Source organism: Lemur catta, chromosome 3 (assembly GCF_020740605.2).
Source record: "Lemur catta isolate mLemCat1 chromosome 3, mLemCat1.pri, whole genome shotgun sequence".
Taxonomy (NCBI): domain Eukaryota; kingdom Metazoa; phylum Chordata; class Mammalia; order Primates; family Lemuridae; genus Lemur; species Lemur catta.
The window spans coordinates 40,231,117-40,241,908 of record NC_059130.1 but is presented as its reverse complement, the minus strand read 5'-3'; the positions used below and the strand labels follow the sequence as shown (position 1 = coordinate 40,241,908).

The 10,792-nt window shown below is 49.8% G+C and overlaps 1 protein-coding gene across 2 annotated transcripts in view; it reads right to left on the bottom strand.

The window, feature by feature from the left end:
• Window positions 1–867: 867 nt before the first annotated feature.
• TNR (tenascin R) overlaps window positions 868–10,792 on the bottom strand; it is a 77,512-nt gene continuing 67,587 nt past the window's right edge. For both annotated transcript variants that reach the window (XM_045547300.1, XM_045547301.1), the window contains 5 exons: window positions 9,794–9,945; window positions 8,273–8,369; window positions 6,436–6,597; window positions 2,228–2,391; window positions 868–1,274 (listed from right to left, as the gene is read on the bottom strand). In XM_045547300.1, the coding sequence (XP_045403256.1) occupies window positions 1,155–1,274; window positions 2,228–2,391; window positions 6,436–6,597; window positions 8,273–8,369; window positions 9,794–9,945 (695 nt within the window). In that variant the 3' untranslated portion in view covers window positions 868–1,154. The remainder of the gene's footprint in view (window positions 1,275–2,227; window positions 2,392–6,435; window positions 6,598–8,272; window positions 8,370–9,793; window positions 9,946–10,792) is intronic.

The following is a 10,792-nucleotide window of genomic DNA, read 5'->3' as shown; positions in this document are numbered from 1 at the left end:
CTGTTTCCCACAGGACCAAAAAAGAGAAAAATTACCCCCCAAACCAAAAATTCCAGTTCTTTCTAGGATTATCAGTCAGGGGAAAGACTGGCTGGGCACATAACTGCTCCTTCTGACTCTTGCTAAGCTACCCACACTAAGGAGAGCTTGACAGAAGACAGAAATGAGGCATTTAGTTTGCAATTCAGAAAAAAAAAATCCATGATGAGTAGGACCAGAAATGGAGAAAACAGAGCTAGGTAAGACCTGTGTTTCCTATAGCATCTGCAATTTCTGTGGCAGGTGCCCTGATTTTGACTTCTTCTGTCCTTTCTTCAATGCCTGACACCTAAGGGTGAAAAACAACAACCATTTTCCCCTCCTACCTCCTCAAAAAGTTACTTTCCAACCTGAGGGTGGGAGTCATGGCTTATGGCCTGCAGGACACAGCTGCTGTGCAACCCAGGGCCAGGAGCAGCTGATGCCTTGGGAACTAGATTCCAGAACAGCGGCTGGGCTTATGGGGCTCTGGGTCTAAGATAGGGTGGAATTAAGCAAACAGTCTATCAGGGCTGCAACAGAGCCACTAGCTCTTGAAAGGTAACAGGACACTCGGCTGGTAAGAGCAAAGGTGTCAGAAGATGAGAAGCTTTGGCCAATTAAAAAGGACTTAGGTTGTTGGGACAGGGTGCTGTTGATCTGTTTTCTCTTAAGGGAGGTTGTTGGCAAAGCTCTTGTGCTGAGGCTTCTTTTCTCGGCTGATGTGAGAACTTGGCCACCAAAGGCAGCAATCAGACCACAAATAACCTGGAAGGTGAAGGACATCTCAGAAGAAGGGTAGAAAAAGAAGGTGTGCGCCTGTTACCACAACAATCTGCACTCCATGACTTGCTGTTGAATTGGTCTTTTAAGAAAACTTCCCACTTGTCCTCCTTGGTGGGATAGGAGGTAAAGGTTGAGGGTGACTGGGTTGGAATGGAGGCTAAGGGTCAGGATCTAGGGCAGCAGAAACCAAGAGCAGATGGTAGCCAGCTGATTCCTGCTCCATCCCCACTTCCTTCAGATGCTCTTAATATGTTGCAAAGCACATTACTGTTACCCTACCCCCCTTATTTCATGTTATAAAATACAAACAAATGACAGAAAAGATTGGTTGACTCTCAGCTGCCCATTGCTCAGAACTGTAAGGACCGGCGTTTCCTCCCCGCCGCGAGATGGTGGTTGTAGGGGCGCATCTTCATTTCCACAAAGGGGATGGAGTACTCGTGGCCTTTCCAATGGTACCAGTTGATCCCCTAGTGTGAGAAAGATAAGCATGTCAGGTTACACCCCCCACCCTACCTTCTCCGTGGAATACACTGCTTGAAAAGAAGGGTAATGATGGGAGTAAGGAACCCAGGACGTGGACTTAGCTATTCTCAGCTAACAGGAAGCTTTGAGTTCCCAATGAAGGGAGAGGAGCAGAGTCTCTTTATAGCTTTCCCCTTAAACACGCATGTGGCCTGGATCTTCGCTGGGAACATGTTTCAGGTCACTCTTTGTTAGTTTTATGATTTTGGCTTTCAGGAGTGGCGTACACCAGTACATGGTGATGAATTTCAAAATCCCAACAGTGTGGAAGCATTTGGAAAGGAATAGCTGTGCCTAATGGCTCACGCCTGATGGATGACTCAGGTGGCTTCTACCTAGGATGACAAACCCTCTTGGTTTACCCAGAACTAAAGGGTTCCCTGTGCGTGGGCCTTTTGGTGTTAAAACTGGGAGTACCAGTTGGTCCATCTGGTCTCCCTGTCACCCAGCCTGGCCTATGGACTTACAAGTAGTAAGTAGTCTCTGATGGGGAAAGATGGTCTAGTCCACACTGGTATTTCTGATCTCTACTGTCCTAGGACCCCTTTTTAGGTTAAAGGTGAGCCCATGAAGCTGTCCTCAGAATTGATAAGCTCTTCGTGGGATCTGCTAGATGAGGAGATGAAATGGAACTTGACTGGTTGTCAAGGGCTCCTCTGGGTGAGTTCTAGCTCCTGGGTCCAGGTGCTTTCCTTTCCTTTCTCTAGCTTCTCCTAGGCCCTATCCTCATCCCCAAGCGACTGCCTTACTTTTCTCTCTTTGACAGTCCTTTCTCAAGACTCTAAGTATTTCTTTACAGAAGGGAGATGGAAGGCTCACATGCGTGTTTAGGACATAAAGCCTGAGCTCAGGTTCCATGGCTCAGGGTCACTCACAGCAGCTACAGCGTGTCACCCACCTGACTGTGCCTGGACTCCCCGTACTTCCCATTGAGGTTGGTGCGGTGGCAATTCTTGTACCACCAAGCTCCCTTGTATGACATGGCACAGTTGGTAACCGCAACATCATTGTCTCTATCCTCTGTGGAGAAAGGGCGTCCCTGATGGTAGCTGAGGGAGTCCCCTGCAAAAAAGATACATTTGTGAGGCTGTCCCATTTGTCACTTTTTCATCAGGATTTTCTGGACATTTGGCCCACTCCCAGCAAGCCTGGCCTCCACCAACAGAACCTTCTGCCTACCTCTGCCATGTCCACCTGGTTCCTCAGCCCACTGTCCTGAGCTCCTGCCCCACCTTACCCCAGGGCAGTCCCCTTCCACGCTGCTCTCTCCAACCCATCTCCTCATTCCCAGCCTCTTGCTGAGAACCCTGCCCACTTAGCCCCCCTTACCAACCCTGGGGTTTCCCCCAGGCCTGCACTGGGACACAGGACACTCAAGGCTCCTTTTGTCTCCAGAGGAGACAGTGATGAGTCAGGCTGACCTGGGCCATTCTGGGTCACCACTGCTCAGCCTCAGTGAAGACAGCCCCTCCCTGGCTCACGTGGTCAGACCACACCCAAAAGCTCACATTCAGAACTTGGTGCCACATGTCGGAAGGGACATTACCAAACTGGAGTTCCTATCCATATGACACAGGATGATGAAGAATCATGGCCATGTCAAAGCAGCAGCGGGCTCAAAGGGGCCCATGATCACTGTGGCCAGATATGTGATGTGCTACTGAGAAAAAACACATAATCTCTGTGGGGAGGTCCCAGGACTCACAGGTGGAGCCTTAAAGAGGCATATTGTGGCTAAGTATACACGGAGAAGTTACCTGGACATTAGAGCTGTTTACCAGTGGAACAGCTGCTTGGCGATGGGAGACTTCTGTTCTTAGAGTGAAGCAGAGGCTGAGTGTTCTCTTTGGGGGATATTGTGAATTGAATATTTGAAATGAGGCATCAGAGTGTAATTGATTATAACAGTTGGGGAAGCTTTTAGGAGGATTTGTGGCTAGGAAGGGTGGGAAGGGGGCTCATGCTATTTACTAACTGGAAGTGGGCTTAGATGCTTCTGAGCTTGCTTTAAGCTAAGAGACCATAGTCTGATTCTGTGGCGTCTGGTCCATGCTGACAGTGGCCACTCCATGCTTCTGATGTGTCCCACCATAACTTGATTCTCAGGATTGGTCTTTGTTTTTTAGGCAAGGCTGACCTCTCAAGGTGAGGCCCTAACTCAGTGTGTCATTGTCTCTGTCTTTCCCTCTTCATCTTTTCCTTCAGCCTCCAAGGATTCAGAGATTGTGTCCATCTAGAGCTAATCCCACCACCTGCAACTCATTCTTTCCCATCTCTTCCAGATCCTGGAAAAGGCAGATAAGATTTCTTACTTTTTCCTTTTATTTTCTATTTTTTAGCATTTTCACCTCTTCCTTGCCCCAAGTCACGTCCTTTACCTTAAAAATTCTTGGATTAATCCTACTCTCCAGTGATGGTCTCTTCTACCATCCAGTCCTTGACTATGTCTCTACCCACATCCCTGTCTTCTCCCTCCAGCTCAGAATCCGCCCTCCTCACTCCGCTGGAGCAATTCTCTCCAGCCCTGTCTGATGCTGGCTGCCCTCGTCTCTGACATGCTCCCAGCGTTGGTCTTGTGTCCTCCCAAAGTCTGGCTCCCCTTCCCATTTCTGCCTCATATAGCCACCTCATGTATCCCAGCTTAAGTCCTGGTTTTCGCTCTCAGACCACAGTTCAGATTTGTACTCCCCCTTAATTCCCAACATTAGTCAAGGCTCCTCTTATCTCCTGTCAGCGTGAGCACAGCAGCCCCCAGCCGCTCTCTCTGCTCCTCACTCACCCTTACTTCATCCTGTTCATGGCTATTACACTGATCTTCCCAAAACTCCACTTTCCTTCTGCCACTTGGGACTCACAACGCCCATCGCCTGCCAGGCTAAGACTAACTTCCTCTGTTCTCTCAGTTTCAGGCCCTTCAGGCTCTGGCTCTACCCGCTCTCCCAGTTCCTCCTGTTCCCTCTGAACGAATCCTCTGCCCCCAGCCAGGCCCTCCCCAGCCTTCCCTCCTCCATGGCCACTGCTTCTTCTCTCACTTCTCTTCTGGGGTTTCTCCTCCTGGCCATGGGGGAGCACATCCCAGGCATGTGCTGCTGCCTGCATGGACCCTCCCCACCCACCCAGAGCCCCTGCTCTGGACTCCCTTGAACTGGAGGTGAGTGTCATTTATTGCGTGGCGGGTGAGTTACATCCTAATTGTTTCTTTTTAAATTAGATGTTTAGTTCTTTAGAGGCTGTGCTTTGTGCTTCTTTTGAGTCCTCACGACTTGTACAGTAAGCCTTTAGGAGTTGCCCAACAACTTCCTTTTGATAACTTGATTGGGAATTTTCCATTCCAATCCAAGTAGAGTCCTAGGTAGACTTGGGTGTTCATAGCCTTGAGACATGGGGAGCAGGAGAAAGGGCTGAACTTGGACTGGAGGCCCTGGGGGTGGGTTATTGCAGGAGGGCCTTGAAAAGTGAGCCACGACTAAAGATAAAGGCCTAGGGAATAGAGCTGTGTTAACCACTGGAAAGAGAAGGGATGGGCTCTTCCTCCGCGTAATCTTTCTGATCTAGAAAGAACAACCCTTGTGTGGAGTGGCCTAGAGAGGGGCGGCAGCCTAAATAAGCCCAGGTTTTTCATCTTCTGAAGAAGACAAACCAGATATTCGAGGTGAGGGATCAGACCCTGATTAATTTATGATGACCAGCCAAACCGTTGCAGGATCTGGCTCTGAGCAATGAATGGTTAGTGCAGCCCAGAGTCCTGCCCTCTGTGGGCCCAGCAGCTAGGCGGAGCCAGAACAGAGGCTGTGGGCTGGGCCCAGGTGAGGCGGACAGAAGCACAGGCTTGGAGCAGGACGAAGACGCGGGAGGGAGGAGACCTGCAAGGAGGGGGAGGGCTCACTTCTCCTCCTGTGGGAGAAGTGAGGATGGCTTTTCTATAGGCGCAATCCTAATCTTACGGGTGAATGGCATCAGGTGATTTTTGAAATGATTTAGTCTGACATCTCATTTATTACGCTCCATTTCAATGGCTATTTTATGCCCCAAGTGTGGCAACCTGGGCCTTTTGTTGGGGCACTTCAGGCTGGTCTGGCTGTGGTTGGGAATGATCCCAAATGTGAACAATACCAGAGGAAAGTGTGTTCTCTTTGGAGTATCTGGCTGAGAAGAGGCATAAATGAACAGATGCAGTGACAGGAAGGGCAGCACTGTGTGTGATGCTCTTCTTAATTCCAAGAGGCATAAAAATGTTGCTAAACTTATATGCCAGCATTTAGTCCCAGAATTGGACTTAATGAAAGAGCCAATAATTCCATATACCAAGCAGTAGAATATTTGGCAAAGCAGGTTTTACGAAATGGGTTATAGTAGAGCCCAGGAAACAAACAGGCAAAGCCCAAGAAGCAGACTGGATATTATGTTCTGATGAAACTGGCAATGCAACAGAGCTCGCTGAGAGGCTTGTTTTGTTTAAGAGAAATACAGTAAAAATCTATACGGCAAACCTGACCATCTATGTGGTTCTCGTGGAGGAATGAAAAGAAACATGGCCAATGAGGAACATTTAAGCTGCATTGTTTGCTTCTTGACCGGGTGTTGCATGACTGCTGATGGCCGGGACAGGGTTGTGGGGGCGTCTCACAGTGGAGAGAATCTGTATTATTTTCATTAGTGCAAAGGTGGTTTTCCTAGATGTCATTGTAGAGATTTCTGCCAAGACAATAGGTGATTCTGCTCTCATTGGATAAGAACCCACAGTGATTAATCTAGATAAAAAAAGCAACCTTTTTGCCCTCATGTTGCACTTTCTTTTTTTAACCTTGAAAGCACTTTCACTGCATTTATCGCATTATTTTTTGAGTACTTGGTGAAGTAGGGCAGGTGTCATTATTACGATTTTCCAGATCAGAAAACCGAAGTCCTGAGGAATGGATTTTAGGTCAACTGAGCCATCAGGGAGGGCTGGGCCTGATTCCAGGCATCTGGTCCTGCTTGCTGGCTTGTAGAGGGTTCTGGACCCTGTGGGGCTGCCACTGCCCTATGCAGCTCAGGCCTAGGACGTGGGGCCCTTGTCCTGCCACACACCCCCTGCCATTGGGGATTGTCCAGGGGCATAGGTACCTGCGGTGCCGTTGTAGACTCCTATGCGGAGTTTGTACAGACTTCTGCCATCCTCGACAGAGAACTTGTCGTAGTAGGCGAAGACCGCTTCCTGGCCGTCCCGCATATCCACGCGCAGCTCGTAGCGGCCCTGGGACGTGATCCTGTGGATGTTGTCCAGCCCTGTGGAGAAGAGCAGAGGACCCACTGAGCCTGGCCCCAGCAGCTTTGGAGATGGGAGAGAAAAGTCACTGTGGCCTCGAAACAGATGTTGTGGGGAAGCAGAGGGGTGTCCAGGCTGCCTCTGCCTTCAGTGCTTCTCAGGCTGTTACCAAACAGATCCTGGTGGACTCCCAACTTCCTCCTGGTCCTCTGATGAGCTCTCACCAAGGCTGTTCAAGGGTCCTAACACCTTGTCTTGACCCTGTAACTGACAAGCCCCGAGCCTCAGGATGCCTGCCACCTCCCATGTCAAACCAGGGGATCAGACAAAAATTAATGAGAGGCATGACCTACATCGGCCAACACACATCTGGGTGTCTAATGGGAGTCCAATTAATTCTTATCGTTGGTTGGTTGATGGAGATCTACATTTTAGGTACCTACTGTCCCCCAGGAGCTGTAATAGGTAGTGTCAATAAAAGATATGGTCCCAGCCCTGAAAGAAGCCTACATAGTGTAGTCAGGAGAGACAGGACATAAAATGAGTCCTATGATTTGGGCCACAAAAGGAGGAGTGGCCACTTCTCCCACAGGCAATGGGTGAGAAAATTGGTTAGGATGGGTGCTGTGGAAAAGAGTGTAGCCGTATCTTTGCGTATGTATGGATAGACACCAAGGTGTGAGGGTGAGGGGACAGCCCGCTGAGGGAGTTCCTCACAGGGGAAACATCGGGGGTCTGCACGTTTGGAGACTGGTGCTGGGGCAGTGGGAGAAGAGCAGGTGGGGTCCGCAGTGGCAGAGACAGGCTCTGGAGGCAGGCTGGAGAGGGCTGTGCCTTGGCTAAGGTGCTCGGCCTTCACCTGGTGGTGATATGGAATCACTGAGAAGCTTCCCAAGGGAGGTTAACCATCCATTGCTCAGATTTGGGGTGTGAGGAAGATCATTCTAGTGGCCATGGGGACAATGGGTTGGTGCTGGAAGCAGGGGGCCAGTAAGGGGGTTGTTCCCTGGGCATCCAGGAGAAGGTGGCAGGGCTTGGATGAGAGTGGCAGGGGAGATGGAAAGGAGACCACGAATGTGGAACACGATTACCTGCCTTTCTCTCTGCCTCCCTTCATCATGCTGTGAAAATTTCCCCACGAGGACATGCAAGCAATGACACATTGACTGCATTCCAGGCTTGGTACCGCGGCCACCTGCCTGGCGCGGGTGTGTGTTTACCTCCTCACACCAGTTTGCTTCTCAGTCTACACCTCCTAGTGTCAGACCTCTAGGAAATTGCCAGTCACCTCTAATGCCACTTTCATTTTTTTCCCCTTTCCCTCCCAAGTCAGGTAATAACATTCTCCAAGGAACGAAGCAGAGTGACTGGCCCCGTTCCCCAGCTGGCTGGGGCTCCCGGTGCCCGCCCTGCCAGGCAGCTCACTCCCTTTGTAGTAGTCTCATGTCAAGACCCATCAGCATAAGAGACTATTAATGAGGATGGGAAGAGACAGAGAAAAGAGGAAAACACTACAATAAGATAAAAACAGATCAATAGTGGAGCCAAACAGAGCAAGAGGTTCTGAAAGCAATTCACGAGCTGTCAACTTCTCAGCAAACACAGGGTTTCTGATAGTCCCAGATGGACACAGGAAGGAGAGAGATGGACAAAAAGCCAGAGAAGCACATCAAGGGAAAACAACTTAGGTGCTACCCAGCCAAAACTCATCCTCCAGGTTCCCAAAGCCAACACGGTAATCAGCCCATTTCCGGAAAAAATCAGTCTGGCCATTCTGCCGCCTCTGGAATACCTAAGAAGAGAAAGAAAAAAAAATGAGGAGATACTAAGGAAAATAAACTGTAATAAGTAAAATGGATATAAGTGGGCTTTATATCTGCAGTGACAAAGATGCCCAGATAAGGAACATTTCAGAACAAAGCTCAGTATTTACGCAGTAGTTTTTGTAGGCGATGCTCAGAGCCCTTCTGTTGAAGGCCAGAGGCCCCTGAGGAATAGGCTGGAGGACGGTGCTGACACTAATTTGCACCCCTGTAATGCAGAAAGGACTCGGGATACATACCAAGCCCCTAAATAGTCAAGGGAAATAGGCTTGGCTCTCAAATTAATCTTTTACACCACAGAGTGCAGCAGAAAGCATTTCTCACCACAAGAACAGGACCAACTTCAAATCAGCTAGTAATAGTCATCATCCTGTTGCAGGCAAAGCAAGCACGTACCATTCACTTTCCGAGCTGTTTAAAAGCTGATTTCATTTAACCTCCAATACATCAGCCTCGGCTTCAATTTCCAATTATGCTTTAAGAAGGAGGCACAAATATGTCAGAAACAAAAAGAAAACGTCTCCCAAGAGTAGCTGTTATGAGCACAGCCACCATTTAACTCTATTCAAAAGCCACCCATTTTGCACCAGGAAAAATCCAGTGTCGTGTGCTAGCAGAGCTAGAGGGGAGCCGCACAGGTGGGCAGAGGGGCTGGGTCTCCATCCCGAGTCGATTCCGCTAAGGCTGGGCTGCGGTGGGGCCGGGCTGCGGGAACTCGCCCCGCACAGGCCTGCCCGTTTGTGACGCTGCCGTTTTTCTTCCACCTGTCCTGCCTCTCAGGCGTGGGAGGAGGGTGGTGACAGAGAGTGATGTCTCTCTTTCCCCGCCCACTGGTGTTCCCTGAAGGCTGTGACAGCTCTGGAGAAGAACCAGGAAGGCCAGGCAAGGATGGGGATGGGGTGGCCTTTGTAACTGGAGGTGGCTCTCTGTGTTCCGCCTGTCGTCATATGCAACCCAGGAAGGAGGCTCCTAATCACCTCTCCACAGAGAGGCTCGCGTCCCCCTGGGCGCTGCCTCTTCCTCCACTGCTGTGCCGCAGCTGCAGGCCCCCGCAGGGAGAGCACTTCTGGAGCCACCACTGCCTTTCCCCAGTGCCTTCCTGCATTGACTGTCCTTGCAGAAGGAGCAGAAGTGAAGCAGCCATCGGGAGGCCCCTTCACTGGCCCAGGCCACTGCAGCCTTGATGTATTTTGTCCTTCTTCTGCCCAGCCAAACCTGTGCGTGGGCTGCCAAACGAGGGCCCTAAGGGCAATTAAGAGCCCCAGGGTGGACATGTAGGGCAGGATCAAAGGATGGCAAAAGGACGATGCAGTTTAGCTCGGCAGGTGTCGGGCTAGGTGCACCAGAGCTCTAAAGATGTTTTCGTGCCAGGAGGGTGGGTGCATGTACTTACAATCCAGCCACCCCCGTCGGTGGTCATGTCGCAGTACACTTGCAGCTTCTGGCTCAGCTCCCTGTTGAGGAAGATGGTGTAGACCCCACTCAGAATGTCTCCATTCATCAAATGCTGGGCACAGTCTTGAGGATGAGAGAATACCCGGCCCCCTGCAAGGAAAAGAGGCAATTTCCAGAAAGGATCCTTTCTCCCACTATGTATAAGAGCCCCTTGCGTCACAGAGGGTTTTAGTGGGTTCCTGGTACTTCATCCAGAGCTGGATCTGCGTGGGTGTGGGGACTCTGAGTCACCCTGCTTTCTCCCTTTTCAACTGATGGTGAACTTATCCGACGATATATAGTTTTATGGGACCTGAGGACCAAAGGGCTGGCTCCTCTGCTTACCTATTTGTTTGACTTTAAGCAAATGGCCTGACTTCCTTGGGCATCAGTTTTCTTATCAGCAAAATGGGGATAATAAAAATCTCCCCCTTGCAGGGTGAAGATGTGTTAGTGCAGCTAGTGACTGGTTACTCAGGTGATAGTTAAGATGCATGGGCCGCAATAAATCCCTGTAGGGTCCACCTTTCAAAAGTATGAGAGGCATGAAGCAAAGCATTCTGTCATCTTCACAGTAGCCATTAAGGAATGCCCAAACAAGCTCAGTGTTAGCGAGAAGATGAATATCTATTCCCTGTGCAAAATCATCTCCTGATTGGACTAAACAATCAAATGGCCATGTTTTACAGTTCAGTTTACGTTTAAGGAGAGAGCAAGGGAAGTAAATTGCAGCTCATCTTTCAGAGAGAACAGCCCAATTTGTAGAACAATATCTAATTAGCTGAAAGAGAAACTTAAATCATGTGTCTTGAAAAGCTTAGCTTCAGGGCAAATTTTAATGCTTAGCAGGCAAACCAAGAAGCAGAGAAAGCCCACCAGAGGAGTTTTTCTGGACTGCAGTAGCTGATAGAGCAAGCTAACGGTAGAGCTTGCAGCGTGAGGAACGGTGGTTTGGGTG